This window comes from Myotis brandtii, unplaced genomic scaffold (genome assembly GCF_000412655.1).
Source record: "Myotis brandtii unplaced genomic scaffold, ASM41265v1 scaffold358, whole genome shotgun sequence".
Lineage (NCBI taxonomy): Eukaryota > Metazoa > Chordata > Mammalia > Chiroptera > Vespertilionidae > Myotis > Myotis brandtii.
In genome coordinates, this window is record NW_005363772.1 from 770266 (window position 1) to 791762 (window position 21497).

Below are 21497 nucleotides of genomic sequence, written 5' to 3' on the forward strand. Positions count from 1 at the left end.
CTCATTAATAAAAGAAAAGAAAAAAAAGAACCTTGGAATAGTTAATAGTTTTATATCAATTGTAAAGTCAATTAATAATTCTGCTTTTGTCTGCTGCTGTGCTTCCGCAACTAAGAAACAAACAAAAACATTTCTAGGATCCCATTATGAAAATTTAAAGTTCAGAGTAATGATATGAAGCAGATGAGGAGAAAATAGATTACCATCAACAACATAAATTTGTTCTAGTGCTCTACAAGTACACGCTTACATTGTTATTTGATTTTTTTTTTATCTCAACAATCATATGAGAGATAATACAATTTCCAACCTACCGATGAAGAAGCTGAAAATCAATGACATTATATCACTTGTCCAAAGTCACAAACTAGCAAATAGTAAAAATCTCCAGTTTCTATAAAAGCCTTTCAAGGAAAAGATGGTCACTCTCTCCATTCCTATCTCCCTTAAATCCTTCCAGGTACCTCTCCTTAAAGACATGGCCAAAATCCACACACAAAGAAATGCCTTTGCACTTATATGCTTAGTCCTTCCAAGTCCTATTGATTGCTGTTACCTTTTTATCATATTTCTCATCCATAGTTTACTTTGGCCTTCAAGATTTTCAATAGCTACAATTACTGCCTCAATGTACTCTTATAATGAAGCTATATTACTGGATTTTCCCCCAGAAAATTCTGAAAATCTTAGTAACATGAGCATTATTTAAAGGTGACAAGAACATCTTCATTATAGTTGAGCAGAATAGCTAAGATGTTTGATCTCTACCTAATTCATAGTACTTCAAGGTCCCTTATACTTTGCATATAGCTATGTAAACACTCTACTTTGTAAAGGACAAAAATTAAAACCCAGTTTTGCTAGTTATATGCCTTGTAATGCATTATAACTGATGCATTAAAATATTTAGAAAATACAATGCATACTTTTTGGTCAGTCCTCAACCTTGATTTTGTCCTTTTGCCTCGGTAACTACGGTTACTACCCATCAATGACAAGCATTTGTATTCTTAATTACTGCTCTTTCTCTTTTAGCAAGTTATTAAATAGCAAACAAAAAAAGAGGCCTGTAGCATTTCTCACCATCATGTTTATTAAGATCAGTTCAGGACTGCAGAAGGGGAGAATTATATTTCCTAACCAAGCAGGTGGGTTTGTAGAATTGTACAACCAGAGCTTCAATGAATGAATCCCTATGAGTAGGGACAGATCATTATAACAGATGATGTGGGCAGACATCCCACTGACATTTAGTACAGCTTAACACAGCCAGAACAGAATAAAACTTAATAGTGGTCAAGGTGGAGAGAAGGGGCAAGCAGTAATAAAATAAGTGCAACACATCCTGAGGTTATTTTCTGTTTCTCCTTCAGTTTTAAAGCAGTACCACAGGGAGAAAAGGCTCATCTAAATAGTCAATGGTACTGGGGGAAGATGTTTACCTAATCTTACACATCTTTCCTTGATGAGTTTTATCCTTTATGACTTCAATGGGTAAATTAAAATATTTGCTCTATTGTCAGAATGATTGTTATTCACTGAGCCAAACAGGTTAGGGAAGAATGATTGTTATTTAAGAAAATATTAAAATTACTTAAACACGTCATAAGAACCCTTAAAATATTTTAAAATCGAAGACACACCCCAAGTTCAAGATACTTAATTTTAAAAATCTTTATGCAAAGGAATCCATAAAAGGAGCCAAGCCATAAGTATGTATTTATCAGACAGTGGTTTTAAACAGAAAGTGACATGAAAATTTTAGTATATCACAGTTTCTTAATGCTATTAGAAGTCACTGATCAGAGAAAGTTACAAATGAAATGTGTATTCTGGGATATACACATCTTTAAAACTTTCTAGAATAATCTGTGAAAATAAATTTAAAAATCAAGATTTATTCCTTTGTGTAGGCCTTTCAGTTTCATTTTGAGGCTGTAAAATTTTTAAAGATAAGGACCAAACTTTCTCTCCTAATCTTTACATCTAGAAAGAGAGATTGACAAATAGGTTCAACATCTTAGGGTCCATACTTTCAGAGACTTGGCAGAATTATATCACAGAAGGTTAATCTAAATTGAACTGGGATGGTTGAAAAATAAAACATTTTCAGAAACCACATTTAATCCTTTCATCTTTTCCTGTGAAAACTCAGATAAGTCTGAATTTCCTAAGTCTCTCTGTCTCCATTTTCCAGGTATGATGTCACTACATATTATTCCATATTAAAAACCTCATAAAACATCAAACAGTGTTAATTTGAGGGGTTTTATTTTTCATATTTTTCTCTTTCCTCTGCTCAAGTCTAAAAATGAAGAAAATCAATCAAATACTTAAAAAAGAAAGGAAGAGTGGAAAAATGGCTGTTAAACAAAGACATATGGAGAAGATGTTCTAACGGGAGATGTTAATTCCTTGTGGCTCTGAATATGGTACTGGAAAGCTTAAAGAAGAGCACCTCCCTCATCATTTTAGATGAAACATAGAATTCTGAGGATTTACTCAGATAAAGAAGGGGCAGTGAGGAGAGGATCATACCTTACCATCACACGCCATTAGTAACCTTCACAAAGTGGGCGAAGTGATAGCATTTGAGGACTTTAGTACTTATCAGAAATACTGTGATCCTGATTTTCTTTAAAAATAACTGAAGAATGTCTACTGATTTGCTTTATAATTTACTTTTTTCCTGTGATAGGCCCTTATTATGTTATATCTATGATTATGACTGTGCAAGAAGAAAAATCATCAGATATCTGAATTGTGCAATGTTATGATCACAGATTTATTAGATGAATTAAAATCTAATGGCTACATGACTTAAAGTGAAATTTTGTTTGGATGTATTAACACTGTATCGTATAGTGGCCATATAAGAGAAATAAAATATAAGGATACTACCTTGAGAAGATTCACAAGATAGCTCTCCCATGATTGGAAAGATTAGTATTTTCATGATATCAGGGTACCATTTTTTTAAAGCAGGTATTTACAGAATAATATCTGATAGTTACTTCTGCATTGTGTTCTTTCCCCTAAATTCTCACTAAGTTGATGACATCTGGGAAGAAATTTGTGTCACAGGATGGGAATAATTGGATAGAAAGAAATAGAGTAAGAGATCACACCCACGCAAACACACACACACACGATGTAAGGTAGCAGAAGACAGGTTAAATAATGATGTGTTGATGGAAGTATTTGGACTCCTCAAAATTGTGCTTGTAATGCATTTAAGAGCAGTGCCCATTTCGAATCACAAAAGGGACTTAACTCAATGTCTCAAGGGATACAGATCTTAAAAAAAGATCTGACTTTTCTGTTTCCTTCCATGAAATAAGCACTTCTTACCGAACAAAACAGAAAAAGGCTGTTTTAAAATAATAGGAGTCTGGAAGATAAAGCTTTCAAGAAATGATAGAATAAATGTGTATCAAATACCCTAACTGGGGAGGCCAAGGAATGGGCATCATTTAACAGTGGGAGAACAGGAAAAATCAATTGCATAATGGAGAAACATTTTTCTTTGCTAAATATGTATTTCCCAATTTAGGTTTTAAAAACACATCTAGAAATCAAAGAGGTCCTGTGAAATATTTGTTTCATTTTAAAAGAGCCTCAGCCTGCCCTGACCAGTTTGGCTCAGTGGATAGAGCGTCAGCCTGCGGGCTGAAGGGTCCTGGGTTCGATTCCAGTCAAGGGCATGTACTTTGGTTGTGGGCACATCCCCAGGAGGGGTGTGCGGGAGGTGGCCAACTGATGTTTTTCTCTCATCGAAGTTTCTAGCTCTCTATCCCTCTCCCTTCCTCTCTGTAAAAAATCAATAAAATATATTTAAAAATTAAAAAATAAAAGTCTCAGTCACTCTTTATCAAAAGAACACTTTTCTTGGAAAAGTTTATCAGACATTATTTTTACCTAGAACATCAGTTTTTGCTTTCTAATTTTAGTTTATGGACTCTCATAATATGTTGTTATAAATTTTAATCCAAAATGGGTCAAACAGAGACACTAGCTCACTGTAAAAAAATGATACTTTTCTTAAAAAATATAAGAATCATCATGAACCAATGAAATATACGTTAAGAAAGTTTTATATGTATGCCTCCCAAAATGATATCCTGATAATTTTAGTGAATTAGAACTTGATTAACATTTCCGAATTGTTTTCTCCTAAATGATGTGTCATTTAAAATTTCTATGGAAATATTCAAATAGTGTTCCAATTTCTTTAGCAAAAGATGAATATGTGTTTCAAATTCCAGACAAAGTAATAAATTCAATTTGATGGGCTCTGAAGACATGCTGCTCATTTTGTGTTCAGGAGTGCTAATGATCTTGATTTTTTTAATACTAGAGGCCCGGTGCATGAATTCGTGCACAGGTGGGGCCCCTTTGGGTGGCCTGCGGGGATTGGGCCGACACCTGCAGTCCAATGCCACCTGCAGCTCCTATCTGCCACTCCTGCTCATCCTGGCTCCACAGCACCTGCTGCGGGCTCGTGCCCAATTAGTCCTGATCAGGAGAGGCTCACACTGCTACAGCAGCACTCACCAGCCATGAGCCCTGCATCTGGTGCCCTCCTGAGGGGAGTGGCCTGGGGGATTGGGCTGAAACCGGCTCTCCCACAACCTCCAAGGGGTCCCAGATTGCGAGAGGGTGCAGGCCAGCCTGAGGGCCCCACCAGTGCATGATAGGGCCAGGGAGAGGCCACCGGAGGGGTCCAGGGCATGTCCAGCCCATCTCACCCAGTCCCAATTGGCTAGACCCCAGCAGCATGTTAACCTACTGGTTGGAGCATCTGCTCCCTGATGGTCAGTGCATGTCATAGTGACTGGTGAACTAGTCGACTGTCTGCCCGCTGGTGATCAGTGCATGTCATAGCAAGTGGTTGAGTGGCCTTAGCATATCATTAGCATATTATGCTTTGATTGGTTGAACAGTCTACTGGTCACTGGATGACTGGACACTTAGCATATTTTGCTTTTGCTAGAGGCCTGATATATGAAATTCGTGCACTGGAGAGGATCCCCTCAGCTGGCCTGCACCCTCTCACAGTCCGGGAGCCCTTGGGGAGTGTCTGACTTATGGCGTAGACCCACTGCCCACAGGACAACCTTAGTGCTGCCATGGAGGTGGAAGAGGCTCCCGCCACCACCACTGCACTTGCCAGCCATGAGCCCGGCTTCTGGCTGAGTGGCGCTCCCCCTTTGGTAGTGCACTGACCACCACGGGGCAGCTACTGCATTGAGCGTTTGCCTCCTGGTGGTCAGTGCATGTCATAGCAACCAGTCGTTCCACCGTCAGGCCAAAACCGGCTCTCTGACATCCCCCGAGGGGTCCCAGATTGCAAGAGGGTGCAGGCCAGGCCGGGGGACCCCACCAGTGCACGATAAGGGCTGGGGAGTGAAGTGGCAATTTGGCCAGCCTGGGCGGGCCTGCGGAAGGGCTCCATGGCATGGCCAGCCTGTCGTGTTCAGTCCTGATTGGCCAGACCTCAGCAGCAAGCTAACCTACTGGTCGGAGCATCTGCCCCCTGCTGGTTAGTGCATATCATAGTGACTGGTGGACCAGTCGACTGTCTGCCCCCTGGTGGTCAGTGCACATCATGGCCAGCAAATGAATGGCCTTAGCATATCATTAGCATATTACGCTTTGATTGGTTGAATGAACAACTGGACAACTGGACACTTAGCATATTAGGCTTTTATTATATAGGATTATATAGGATGGTAATACAGGACCAAAAGACTAGGGTCTACATCTAATTACTGATGGGAAGTGGGTATAGCCCTTATCATTTTTGGACCATATCTTTCCCATCCACAAAAAAACAAAAAGACTTAAATTATCTCTAAAGTCTAATTTTTTATATCAACTATTTTATTGATCAAAGAGTTTTAATTCAGTACTACTCAATGTACTGTGATGAGGTCAGGAGCTGTTAGGATGTAAACCAGGTAACTGCTTCCTTCAGGAAACTTGCAGTGAAAATAAAATGTCATCTGAATTAAAGTTGGTTTAGCAAACTCCTTATCTCATCAAGGACTTGTAGCAGTTCACAGATTGGACTTGTAGCAGTTTATAGATTGGTCTGTGGGCCATATTTTCCAAACAGTTTTTTCAAGACATATATATATATTTTTTATTGATTTCAAAGAGAGGAATGGAGAGGGAGATAGAAACATCAATGTGAGAGAGAATCATTGATCGGCTGCCTCCTGCACGCCTCCTACTGGGGATCAAGCCAACAATCCCAGCATGTGCCCTTGACCAGAAATCTAACCAGCAACCTCAAGGTGCATGGAATGACACTCAATCAACTGAGCCACACAGGCCGGGCCAAACAGTTCTTATAATGATGTAAACATTAGTAGTCTTCAATCCTACAGCAATTGAGATGAGTGAAATGATTTGCAGGTTTCCTAATTATACCTCTGCACACATTTGGGACATAAGGTCTGACAAAAATAAGGGTATTTAGGGGTTTTCAAACTGAAACAAGTTATTTAAATAGACACTATGACATCTGTGGGAGGTTGAAATCATTGGAAGTCTATTGCATCTCTCCTATTAGAGATTTAAAAAGTAAAGGAAAACAAGTAAGGTGTTAGTAGACAGACAAACCATTTGAAATATGAATGTCCTAGAACATTTAGAGCAGGATTATACATGCACTATACATGTAATCTTAATAATTGAGTAAAAATATCAAATTTTTATTTGTAGATATTAGGCCACTGCATCTGTATATTCTTTCATTAGTATAGTCTCAAAATTATGTTTAAAATGAAAACAAACATACCGTATCCTATTTTATTATATAATCATGCTATTTAAGTTAGATATAACAGAATATTGTACACATATATTTTAAATGTTAAATATTTAGACACACAAAAAAGAATATGAATGTGGTTTCTTCCACATGGTTAAAATGACTACATACGTAGATGACACATTTATTATTCAGGTGCTTTATTTGGTCAAAGCTAGCTGCTTCTATAAATAGTGGTGGAGCATCCTAGCCATGCAATTTTAAATTTGAATGTTTCAAACCAAGGGGAAATTTCATCAAAATATGTGTCCATTATTTAACCATCGATTCATTTCACAAATACTGACACCTAACTACACTTTTTTCTTTTACCCCTGCACAACTATTTGCTTGTTTGGGTAACTTTTGACTCCCCATACAAACACACACACACACACACACACACACACACACACACACACACACACACCACATTTCTATATGCATTGCTTCATTGTCAATGTCTTTGAGTGCTTCTGGGCTGACTGATGTAAGATGTTATTTTGAACATGCCAGAGCATCTAAACGGCTCCAGCCTTTTCTTTTCAGCCTGCATTCCTTGATAAGTGGCAAAGCTTCCCACTTATCAGTCACTCAAAGTGACTGTAGCTGTCAGTTGTGTACAAAGCGCAATCAGTTTGGAAGCGCAGACACCAGCATTTTTCTTCTCAGCTTGAAGCAAACACGTTTTGACTGCTAGTCATTCAATTTTAAAGCATCCTCAATTAGGGGCGGATGAAGATATCAAGAAAACACATCCTGTACACCTCCAGACCAGGCAACAGAAAAAAATGTATTGTTATCTCTCGATTTACCTACGGCAGCACCATCCCTCCTCTTATTCTGACTGCGTGACATGGGCACTCATGACAACACACCCTCTATCATGAAAAGATTGCAATAATGTATTATACTAACACCCTGTGGAAACTCTCTCTGAGCCTGTTTATGTTCCCTTTGCTCTCTCCCTAACGAACCGCCCCACAGAAATTCAGATCATTTACTTTTATTTTTTTAATTTTCACCCGAGGATATTTTTCCATTGATTTTAGAGAGCATGTACGAGAGAGGGAAAGACAGAGAGAAACACTGATGTGAGAGAAACACATCCATTGGTTGCCTCCTACATGCACCCCAACCAGGGCCTGGGCCCAGGAGGAGCCTGCAACCTAGGTTCCTGCTCTTGACCGGAATCGAACCTGGGACCATTCGGTATGCGGGCTGATGCTTTATCCATTGAGCCAAACCAGCTAGGGCTCAAATAATTTACATTTAAAATTAAAACAAAAGAATCTTGTCCACTTACTGTCTTTATATCAGTGAACAACTTTCTATTCAATGTAAACATAAAATCCAATTGAATAATGACAAGAAAGAGGAGAAAAGTTAGCCAGAGAAAGGAACTATGGGAGAGAGAAAATAAAGGGTAAAGGAAAGGTCTAGACTAGGTAGGCTATGTCAGATGGTCGAGCAGCAGCCACAGATACAGGTATTGGTAAAGTGGCGGAAAGGAATATTGAGGCAGGAGTAAAAATGTATTCAGAATTAGATGGTAGTATGGGAGAAGAAAAAATTTTAAACACATACTTTGGTAATAAACAGAAAAATATAAAGTGAATATAATGATTTAAAAATATAGAAACTTGAGTTTATGTATGAACATATATTAATACAAATCTTTAAACATATGATAACAAAATTAGCTTATTATCTTACCTTTTAGTTAAATATGTATATGCTATGAAAATTAGTACACCTCTTCTAATTTCCTTAAGTATAACAAGATTGCCAACATAAAAATAATTATTTTTAAAGATATGTATCTTTTATAAATATGACATCCATTCTTTTGCATTTGTAGGTGAAGATTTAGTTATGTACATTTGCTTATGTGAAACATATGTTTCCTCCATTTATAAATATTAATTTCTCTCACTTATAAAAGAGAACTCTTTTACCTGGTTTATTGTAGAAAGAAAACTAAATTACTTTAAAAAAATCCTGCCAAACTGAGGATCTTACCAACTCAGTTTGATAAGATCACTTACTCTTATTTTATCGGAATCATCTGAATTAAGTCACCTATTGCTACAGGAGGCACCTTCTTAGTTTATATAGTACTCAACTCTCTGGATCTCAGAAACACACACACACACACACACACACACACAATAAGATCACTTACTCTTATTTTATCGGAATCATCTGAATTAAGTCACCTATTGCTACAGGAGGCACCTTCTTAGTTTATATAGTACTCAACTCTCCGGATCTCAGAAACACACACACACACACACACTCCTTACTTCCACTGACTATTAAATGGAGATAATGCCATAACTTATCTGAATTCTTGTGATAATTATATGAAATTACCTCCACAGATGAACAAAAACAGATCCAGAGACAGAGAAGCATCAATCAGACCGTCAAACCTCAGAGGGAAGGTAGGGGAGGGTGGGGGTAAGGGGGTGAGATCAACCAAAGGACTTATATGCTAGCCTATAGGCCTAACCAATGGACACAGACAACAGGGGGGTGAGGGCATGAGTGGAGGGGGTGGGGGTAACATGGTGATAAGGACACATATGTAATAACTTAATCAATAAAAAAAGAGAAGCAATGGGATACTCCTTTTCATTGGTACAGTGCAAAGAACAAAATAATTTTACAAATCATATTCAGCACAGGAAATGTTGGTTATCTATTTTAATGCCCCCCTAAACATCTCTTTGAATCCCTGGAGTAAATTATTGACTTGCTTGTTGTTATGTACACTACAGAGTGGGTAATGTGATCTCACTTTAATCATTCATAAGTTCAATAAATATTGTAAAGTTCTTATTATATGCCAGGAAGTATTATAAGTACTTTCAGTTTAGTAGTAATCAAGACAGATAAAATATTTGACCCCACAGAACTTATGGGCACATATGTGTTGTGGTAGTGGTAGGGGTACAGCAAAAACCAAATAGATATAAATAGGAAATTAGTGCCGTGAAGAAAAGTAAGGGACTTTTATTTACAGCCAAACTGTCAATTAAGTAGGAGTTTAAAAATATATGCATGTATATATTTTGAACATTTTTATTCCAGACACTTTACATCCTATGCACCCCCTGCCCCTCCTTTTCTTTTAGGAAGTTCCTCAATGTGGTTCTGGAGCAAAGCAAGGAGAGAACCCAAGGTGGAGAATGCTATTGGAAACAGTGATTCCAGCTCTGGAGGGCCATACATGGACATCTGAGAATTTCAGCTGGACCAACAAGGCTAAACAAAAGCAGAAGGACAGAGGGCAAGGAAGCAGGTGTCAAGGAAAAGGGGATTCTGGGGACTTGATTTATTTCTGTTAATTTATAGAAATCATAAGTCAAATAACATGAGGGGGAAAATAAAGGCAATTGGAAAGCACAAAGCTACTCATGAAGGAAATAAGGAGTATCCTATTAAAACTATTCAGAAAACAATATATAGACATATTTTAATGTCGACACCATTTATTGATTTTCAACTTTTATTATTAAGCAATAGGTAAAGCAAACAGGTATGTATGTATACACATATACATACACACACATATAAATTTAGAGTAAACATAGAGATAATGAAAGTTGGTAACTGGGAGTGCGAGAGGAGAGGTGCCATCTTCATCTGACAAAGCAAGTTCAAGAGACACTATGGTATAGTTGATTGAACAAGAAAAGAGGTGTAAGCAAACTATTTAAAGTTTCAAAGTACTTATTGGAAGAACTTAAAAGACATATATTTTGAGGTGAAAAAGGGAAATAGGAGGGAATGTCAGGATGGCAATATAGGAACTAAGTAAATTGTCCTCCTGTTTCCAAGTTAGTGGTATTTAAAAATGATAAGTCAGCAATAGCACTGGAATCTATAGTAATAAAATCATAATATGCTAATTAGACTGGACGACCTTTCCCATGAAGCCCGGGTCCCGGGTGCCAGAGGGAAGTTGGTGCGGGCATCCAGGGGAAGGAAGGCCTACTCTTGCACAATTTTGTGCATCAGGCCTCTAGTTATATTATACAACTGATAACTAGGAAGCTATTAAAAATAAAAACTTAAAAGATTTTTTGTTTTGTTTTGTTAATCCTCACCCGAGGACATTTTTCCATTAACATTTAGAGAGAATGGAAGGGTAGGGGAGAGACACAGAGAGAGAAATATTGATTACTGATTGGTTGCCTCTCACATCCACGGGAGGTAGGTCCCTTGACCAGAATAGAACCCATGATCTTTTAGTCTATGGGCCTATGCTCTATCCACTGAGCCAAACCAGCTTGGGCAAAACTTTTAAGATTTTAAAGTGGTTCCTTCCGAGTAAAAATATTGGGCACCACACAGCAGCCTGGGCTCTAGACAGTTGCTTTCATGACTCCCCTGTACCATTTTAGCCATGTGGAATGTATTTTATCAATAAAAATTGACATATATGTGCATATTAATCTCTATCTCTGTCTACAGAGACACATCTGTATGCATAGAGAAATGACATGAATGATGGAAATTTTATCATTAGGTAATCATTAGGAAATGCATTTTTTTTTAAAAAAAGGATTTATAAGTAGTTCCCTCTGAGTAATACAAGACAGGTGTAGTTATCATCACTGCTCTGTTAGAAGAGGCCACCTATTTTCTCAACTATCTTTCTGTTTCCAGAAAGTACAAGAAAGAGAGGAATGTCATCTATAAAGTTACTTATCTGTATCTCCATATTTTCTCCCCTACTAATCTGTCTGAATGCCAAGAACTGCATTCTATCCAGTTGTGGTATATTTTGTTTCATATGGCAAATCATTAGTTGGACCTCAAGGAGTTAATTCATTTCCTTCTCAGGTGGAAATGCTTCCTTAATTGCATGGTGTTTATTCTTGGCATTTCCAGTCTCTTAAATAGACAAGGTTACTTTGCAATCTCTTTGTGCTCATATATGTGTGTGGGGTCTTGTTGAGGGGGGAAAATGTTTCCAACTTACCACACTCCGAGAAAGAAATCATAAACCAGCAGGTCAGTCAGGTACTATGCTTTCACTTTTAGCGTTATTATATTTTCAATACAATATTTCAATGGATTTCGTTCTGCATAATCATTTACCAAGAATTACCAAAACTCTTAATAAGCTCAGAGAACTTTGGCTCCAATAAAATGAAACCTTTGTCACAAATTGGTTGAGCCTATGACTGCAACTTAATCATTCAATTGTGCATAAGTCAAATTGTATTTTTACTTTGTAAGAATAAGTGCCCAGTGAAAGAAAACTCATTTTAAAACTTCGGGCCATTAAGCCTTAAATGGTAGAATATCAGTGAAATAAAAACGAGCTAAGCCAAGACTCGAGAAACTTGGAATCCAGCCATTGTTCCACAAGTAACAACTTCTGTTGACATTGGGAAAATCTAACCTGACTTGGGTTCAGTTTATGAATGTCCAAAGGAGAGCTAGGTCTAAATAAAGGCTTTCTAAAAGTCCCTTGTAATTCTAAAATTATATGAATTTGGAACACTGAAGGTACAGTTTTCAGTAGCTACTGCCATGTAGATTATATTTTTTCCTAGAAATTCTCCTTTTGCTGGTAGTAGTCATTCAATTGTTCATCATCAGAAATACAAAGAGAACAAGTTTCTCCTCTAATGACTTAGGCAGAAATTTTTAGCAATGTGTGCTCACTATATGCCAGGCATGATCCAATTTAATTCTCAGATTAACCAGTTGTGATTTGAGTATTGTAACTCCCATTATATAGATGGGAGTAATGAAACAGAGGGATTAAGCTGTTTCCCAAGATCACACAGCAGATGAGGTGTGAAGATGCAGAGACTGAATTCAGGTATGTCTAATTCCAAAAAAATGTGCTCTCATATACTTTTTTGTTAAATTGTTTATATCTATAAAAATTGAAATATATGTGCATGTGTTATATCAATAAAATTAAAATATATATGTATATCAATATCTCTTTATCTCTATCTACAGAGACATATTTATCTGCATAGAGAAATAACATGAATGAATGAAATTCTATCATTAGGTAATCATTAGAAGATGTATTTTAAAAAAAGGATTTAAAAGTAGCTCCCTCTGAGTGAAAGGAATATATTTAATTGAATGATTAAGTCATTACTAAAATTGTATTTCATACAGTTAAATATAGTTCTATGCCACCTAAAGAACCAAGCTCTTTCCTACATACTGTGGAGTATACACCAGACATCTAACAATGTAAAGGAACGAAGATTTGTTCTTTGCTCTGCCTTTAGCTCCAGACAGAAACAACAGCCCAAAACTATTATCAGACCTGAACATGCTCAATTTAGGAATCAGAAACAATGACAGGGAGTTATTAAATATCAATTCTTTGTCCCCAAGAGAAAACAATGAACAACAGTAAGAAAAGTTTATCAGAAGGGGAAATGCAATAAATTTGTGGAATCTCTTATGAAAATTCTAACATTGAAATTTCAGTATGGGAATCATGACAAATATTCATTTGACAAGAAGTACAACAACTAAAATCTGCCCTTAGAAATATTGTAAATGGATTTCATAGTAAAACATGTTTGACTTGGCCCTATTAGATGCTAATAAGAACCTTAAATTCCATTAAGTATTATTAAAAGAGAGTAAAAAATTTAAAACTAGGACATGCTCCCCCAGCCAAAAGCTTTAGAAACTCTGTCCCATACAAAGCTTCAAGATAAAAGAGAAACTGGGTCTCCAGGGACATTCACTTTGTTGCCATAATGGAAGTTCACAGAGGTCACATTCATTTACTTTAAAATTTTTTGGCAACAGTGAACCAGGTCAAGATGAACCATGGGTCTAGGATCATTATTGGAAACATAAACCACCTAACTATCAGTATTAGAAATAGGTTGATTTAATATAAAAGCTAGATTAGTCAGAAAATAAAATTACTAAAAAATAGCCATGGGCCCTGGCTGGTTTGGCTCACTGGATAGAGTGTCAGCCTGAGGACTGAAGGGTCCCAGGTTTGATTCCGGTCAAGGGCATGTACCTTGGTTGCGGGCACATCCCCAGTAGGGGGTGTGCAGGAGGCAGCTGATCAATGCTTCTCTCTCATCGATGTTTCTAACTCTCTATCCCTCTCCCTTCCTCTCTGTAAAAAATCAATAAAATGTATTTAAAAAAATAGCCATGGTAGGCAGAAGCATTACAGTAGAAACCTTACCCTCAAAGAAATCTAGAAAGATATTTTTCTCTGACACATTTATAAATTTGTACTAATATACTAATGTACATTAAAAGTTAGCTAGATAGGTAGTAAGTAGGAATGTAAAAAATGTTCTTTTTTTAAGGACAATTAAAGGGAAACATTGCCCAATAGAAAAAAAAAAGAAGGAGACTGAAAGTTCTTGGTGTTCCTAAAATTAATAATCTCATAAAGAAATGACACAGTTCTAGAGTGCTAATAGGATGTTTCTGGCATTAGGATATGATTATTTTTTTTTGTAGAATGAACTGGTTTATGATGTTACAAAAGATAACATAAATTCTTCTTTTAATCCTGAGTTATGTATTAACCTGGAAGACAACTATAACTCTAAATTATCTATAAGGAAGTAAAGTAGATTGTGTTTTCAGTCCAATTAAAATAATGCAATTTTAAAACCAAGGATGGTTTTTAAAGAGAGAAAAATAGTTCATGAAGAACTGATCCTAAGTTATTAATTAAAATTGCTTTTTAAAAATAATTCTTATGGTATTTTCTCTTCAAATAAGTAATTGAGTAAAACCTACCACCACTCTTTTCATTTGGAGTTGAAAAAAATAGAATTAACAGGCCCCAATAAATTTTAAATAATCTGGTCATTAGAATATGTGAATGTGTGTGCATACAGGCACATACAAACTTGTTCATACATTGTAAAAATTAAATGACATGTACTTCAAATGAAATAAACATGTCTAAATTAACCTCTCCTTTAAAGAGATCTCAGTAAAAGAATGAGAAAAATGTTGGGGAATATCATTCTCCAGTCATTTAACATATCCATCGAGTGTGACAGTTTTTCCTGCTTTCTTACTCTTTATCAATCTAACCCACAAGGCAGATCTGTCTAACAAATTTAAGGTATTGTATGCCTTTACCAATATTTGGACCAAGTTAATGTCTTATATATTTCAATTGAAACCAAAATTTTAAGGGAAGCCTTATTTGTGGAATAGAAACACTGATGTCCACTATTCTATCAATAAAGGAATTAGAACGCATTGTTTTCTAAAGTCCAAAGCAACAATAGAATAAAAAGTAAAAAAAAAATGAAATCAAGATGAGTAATGTAAATTGGCATATTTATTTCTACAAGGTCTTAAAGCTCCATATTTAAGAAAGAAAAAAAGTAGATCAAATTCAAAATACATACGTATTTTCAGATATCAAAGAAAATTTAATCTATGATAAAACATTCTTATGTGATCATTTGATTACATATGCATCCACAAAACAATATTTTATAATAAAATTTGTTATATATTTTACTTGCCTTCCATTATATAAGGCTTTATTTTTGCTGTTCTTCCTACTTGTCCTGTGCTGATAAGGGAAATGTGGAAGTGGAAAGAAGAAAAGGGAGAGAAAACATTCTAAAGAAGAAATATGGTAAAGATTTATGTGAGAAAAACAGGATCTATTCTACCTTCTTAATCTTTTATTTCTACATATACCAGTATATCAGTGCCTCCCATAACTGTTGGAACAATCTCTCAACAGACAATGTTAAATATATTATGACTTTCATAATTATTAAGTGCTTGTAAGACTGCACCAAATTAACAATTTATAAAATATGCTTTAGAACTATGCTTTTAGTTAATGAATATACTAGAAGCTGTGAAAATGAATTCCTTTCAGATTGTCAGTCTTGCTCAGTACTTATTTTCAGCTGGAATATTCCCGACTTCCCAAACTCTTTTTTAAAATAATAACTTGATGGATGTTGACTCTGTCATTATCATTTATCTGTACTAAAACTAGAAAGAGGGTAAGTACACAGATATATCTCAACATCTCTCTTAATGTTTCCCCCAAATTACCATCAGTGTGACATTATTCCCTTTAGGGACTAATGGGTATGTTGGTTTGTTTTCACTCTGTGAACTGGTGGAAGCCACCAGCTTAACATTTTGATCAAATAGGAATTCTAAGCTTTGAAATTGCTCATACTTAGCAAAATTTCTATTAACTATCAGAAAACTTTGTCTCTGATCCTAGCTCTACTTGTAACTAGTTGTGTGATGTTGGGCAGGTTATTAAACTTGGCTTGAATCCATCCATTTCAACATTTGGTCATTATAACAGAGCTTAAAATCCACATTTTATATACAGTGTTCATAATTGTGAAATAATTCCAAAAAAAGGAATGGAAGATGATGATTACATTTAAGTGGTCAAACAAAGCTTACCCATCTACATATTTAAATATGGGTTTAGATACAATTTTGCAATTCTGGTTAACAAAGGACTCTCTCAGTCTCATAAAAAAATTGTAAAAATTTAGAACTATTGGTACGTTCATCAAACTATAGTGAAATCAAGTGATTTGCAATGGGCCACATCACTGATTATGGAATTGTGCCTTATTTATATTGAGAACTTGCCATAACATTTTTGTTATAATTGGTTTTCAATAATTAAAAACATTTTAAATCTAGATAATCTGATACCATCAACTAAAACTATATTCAAAGTCATCACACTTAGACTAAACATGGAAATCCAATGAACAGTTTTAAACCTTTGAGCAGCCACACTCCTGGTAGAACATATTCCATTAGAAATATGCTTCTAATAATTACAGTTAAGGAAAGTGAAGACTTTGGTTGGATCATCTCATTGATATATTGCTCTCACTGAGGCTGTGACCAGTTCATTGAAATCTCAGGGAGAACAAGAATGAGTAAACCCTGTGGTCTAGATAATCCAGGGAAAAGACATTAAATGTATCTGACCCAATTAAATACAATGGAATAAACTCTGTTGACAAAGAAGTCTAAACATGATTAACAAATGAATGAAATAATTTTGACACATGTTCTTCCGTCATTTATTATATTCACTTTTAATAAAATATATTGGATTCTCAAGGTAAAACTTCAAGAGTATGATGAATGTTTCCCCAGATAATCTGACTGCAAATCTAATAGTTGCCTCCAGATGGATGAAGTTACACAAGGTTGGATTCATAGATCCATGACTCAGGTTCCTTTTCTTGCTAGTCACAGCGAGTATATATTGAACACTTACTATTTGTCTTCACACTACCCTAAAGCCATCCATCCATGACTTCATTAAATCCTCATAAACACTCTATGAAATAAGTGCTTCTAGAAAAAAGAATTTTCAGGAAGGGATACAAATTCTGTCCAAGTTCATGACACTAGTGAGTGGTAGAGACAAGACATCACTGGCAAGGTATTTTTTCCTTTTGCTACCAATACAACCGCTTTCTTTGTTCTTTATGGATGCTTCTTATCATTGTAAATTTCCACATAAGAAAAATATGGAGGTTATAGAGCCCACTGTCTATACTAAAGGTAAGATTCTACTTGAACACCAAATCGTATGTTCCCTAACTTCAACCTTTATCGCACATGGCTCTTGAACATACCGCAAAAGTTCTTATTGCCGTGACTAAATGAAAACCCACTCTACCTTTCTGCTTTGGTTCCCCTGCACCTCCGCCGTTAAGAACACATTTACAGGCACATTTTAAATATGAAACAACAGAGAAAACGAAACATTTCTAACATTAATTTCCCTTCAATATGGGATGAAAATTGCGTCGGTCAGCTTGCTTAGACTGAAGCTCCCTGACACAGGAGGGCCCGTGACAGGGCCACCACTATATAATTCTCCTGGCACTGGAGACAACACAGCATGAATTAGGCTGAAAGTAATTTTTACTCTAGATCATTTCAATCAGGTACATCTAAAAGTGAGAAACAAATATACATTTTTTAATTGGAAGAATGTATGAAATTATGATTTCTGACCTGGATCTGTTGCTGAAGCAAATTGATTTTGTGTTGTTGCTGCAGAAGTTGCTGCTGTTGTCTGGCAATCTGTGGAGAAATAGCACATGGACAAATTTAAAGTGTATTTATTATAGTCTTATGGGGAAATTACCAATGTTCTGTTTCTCAAAGTTTGATTTGACACTGATTACTAAGTTGATGCAAATAGAAATGCTTGTGCCTGTACAGTACCAGCGGTTCAGCATTAAGTAGGATCAGTTAAGACATTCAATCTTCGGGAGCCATTATGGTTCTTTTGGCCTAAAAGGAATGATGCCCTAAAACACTACAACAGTGATCTAATCCAGTATGAAATGTTCATTTCAAAAATCCCACTTCCTGGCGATATCTTAAGAAGATACTATCTCTGACATTTCCAGCTGTTTTCTATGAGAGTATTGATTAAACGGGGGGGGGGGGGGGGGGTTGTGACCCAGGAATTCAGAGTAGCACAAACTATTGTAAGATGCTTTATTTCTTACTGAGCTTTTATGTTTGTTGGTGGTTGTTTTTTGGTAAATCTGTCCTCATTTCTGCCTCTAAACTGCCATCTCCTTAACGTACTCCATTCTGATTCCTGCTCCCATTCACAACTAAAATGATTCTTTTTTTTTTTGATTTTTAAAAATATATTTTTATTGATTTTTTAGAGAGGCTGCCATCTCCTTAATGTACTCCATTCTGATTCCTGCTCCCATTCACACTAAAATGATTCTTAATAAAGTCACCAGTCACTTCCATTTTTTAAACTGTGAAGTGATTTTTAATCCTTACCTTTTGACCTTTCATCAGAAAGCAACACTCAAGGCTTTCAGTGATTCCCTCACCTTCTGCCTTGACTTCTAGTACATCATGCTTCTAAGTACATTTTGCTTCTAAGTCCCAGTCTGTTCCTTCTCAGTCACCTTCAAAGGCTTTATCCACTGTTGTGGTGCTATAGGCTTAATTTCAGACTCAATTCTTTTACCTCTATACCTACTCCCATATGTATGCCAAATGCTTATACATTTGGTTCTGCAGACTAGACCTCTGCTTCAAGCTTTAGACCCATTTATACAATAACATTCCCAAAGGTACTTCAACAGGTTAAAAACTAAACTTAGGACTTAGCCCTCAGTGTGGTCATCTGAAAGGTAGTCATCTGAAATGCCAGCAACTAGCACCGTCATCTATTATTTGCTCTGATAATATCCTCTTACCTAATATGTACTATGGTATAGGTCATGCATATTTTGCTCACCATTTGCAAAATGCCTGAATAGTTAATGCAGAATGCTTGATTGACTAGTTGAGAAGAGAATTTTAAAATGCCTTATTGCATCATAAAGGGTAGGCTACCTTCTCATGAGAATGTAACATAACCCCTCTCATAAGTAAGCACTGGTTCTTATCCTCACCATTGCCATTTTCATTAAAAAATGTATTTCCTTAAATTCAGTATCAGAAGACTAAAAATTGAGGATAAAATACAAGCAGAGTCCTTTACTATTAATGAAAGAACCAGTATGAAGGGGATGGGTCTACATGGCTGCACAATGAACTTTCTATTTCCCTTATGGACATCAGTACAACTATGTTTATTGTAATGTTTTCTTTTATCTTAGAAATATAGTAAAAACATTTTTTTTCTGCAGAAAGGTAGAAAATGAGATAGTAGAACTTCTTTTATCTTAGGTATATTCCTAAAACATTTTTTTCTGCAGAAAGGTAGAAAATGAGATAGTAGAAAAGGGAATGTCTCTTTTTCCTTAAGTCCAGTTCTTTCCTCCCACACCCCAGTATTTCAGTTGATATTAAGGATTTATCATGAAACTGACCACTTCATACCATTCCATACTTCTTCCTGTTCCAAGCTACTGTTCCCTCTTGCCTGAATTGTTGTGATAGCCTCCTGTTTGCTCTTTTTGCTTCTGCCCTTGCTCTGCACAACCTATTATAAACCAGCATCTAGACTCTAGAGAGATCCTTTGACAAGGTAAATTGTCATGTTATTCATCATTTCAAAACACTCTGTCTCAGAGGAAAGGCCATGTAAAGTCTGCAAGCCCAATATAATCTGGCCTCCTATCTCTCTGATTTCATCTTCTCCTTCTCTTCCTTTGTCACTCTACTCTTGCCACACTTCTCTCCTGTCTCTTGAACACACCAAGGATGTTCCCACTTCCCAAGGCTACTCCAGCCTCTGAGCCTCTGCACCTGCTTTCCCCTCCATCTGAAACCTCTTTTCCTAGATAACTGGTTTCTTCACTCCCTCATCCCCTGCAATTCCTCACTCAACTATGACCCTGTCAATCAATAGGTCTTCCCTGATGACTCCCTTTAAAAGAGCCCCTCTACCCAGCACTTTCATCCCTAACTCTCTGCTTTATTTTTTTCACCATAATCCTTATCAACATATACTATATTTTACATTTTAATTTGTTGTTTATCTCTTACCAATTAGAATTCAATACATGAGGAATTTTGTCTGTTTCGTTCCTTGCCGGATCCCAGTAACTATAACAGAAGCTGAGATCAACGTGGTACCCAATAGATATTTGTTGAATGGATGAACATGGAATGGAGCTCATGGTCTGGTGGAAGGGCTGATCAGCCAACAAGATCATTAGCATCTCTAAGGGCTGTGAGAGGAAGATTAGAGTGTGCAGAGGAGGCCTGTGCTGTGCTAAGTAGGGAGTGTTAAGAGGAGAGTCAGAAAAGAAACCCTCAAGAGAAGATGAACTAACCTGTATCTTAAGGAATAAATACTAAATGTCATTCAGAGATATCCCTGTGTCCTGATGAAAAGAGCAGTGACCACAACAGCGTTGACTATGCATGTCAGAAAGGCATGGTAGAGAGGACCTGGGAGAGCAGATGGGCTCTGGAAAGCTGACCTGCGGCCCTCAGGAGAGATCTTCTCGCAGGCTGTGTAGGCATCACCGCCTGGCATCTCTCCAATATAGGGAAGACATTCTGGAAAAACTTAAGGATTTCTAGAGTTCAAAGGAGAATGTCAGAGAAAGTAAAACATTCTAGAACCTAGTGATGATATTTGGGGATGGGCCAGAATGTGAAAGAGAAAGAAAGGAACCTTGCTCTCCATTAGTGATTGTTCAAAGTTTTAGGGACCATCAAACCCACCAAGGTGGGGATTCTTTACAAAGAAATAATCCCATCTGAGCTATAGTTTCAGATGCGCCCAGAATTTTCTAGAACTCAGATGTCTGAAGGTACTGAAAGTTAAACACATACATGAAAAGACTGGTGTTTTTCTAGACTGTCACAGGCTAGCATTCTGACCTGTTTTTTTTTGTTGTTGTTGTCGTTTGTTTATTTGTTTTTGTTTTTTATAGGAAGGTAAAGAAAGAGAAATATGGGCCATGGCCAATAACAGGTCAAATATATATTGAAAGAAAATGATGAAGCATTTCATTGAAAATAAAAATATCATCTTTCAAGCAGATATGGACCACCAAGTAGAGAGAATAAATTGAAAATAGGCGATCTCTTCAAATATATTCTGAATATTTCTTTACCCCTTTCAACTATGCTAGTTTACATTTTGAGAGCAGTTTGGAATGTTTGGCAGTATTGAATACCTCTGACTAAACAATGACTCTCCTCCAGTGTGGATGGTGAGTGGACT

General features: G+C 36.5%; 1 protein-coding gene across 6 annotated transcripts in view; it reads right to left on the minus strand.

Annotated features, from left to right (window-relative positions):
- Positions 1-21497, minus strand: part of SOX5 (SRY (sex determining region Y)-box 5) — a 414575-nt gene that overhangs the window by 194803 nt on the left and 198275 nt on the right. For all 6 annotated transcript variants that reach the window (XM_014544242.1, XM_014544245.1, XM_014544247.1 and 3 more), the window contains exon 6: positions 17849-17917. In XM_014544242.1, coding sequence (XP_014399728.1) covers positions 17849-17917 — 69 coding nt within the window. The remainder of the gene's footprint in view (positions 1-17848; positions 17918-21497) is intronic.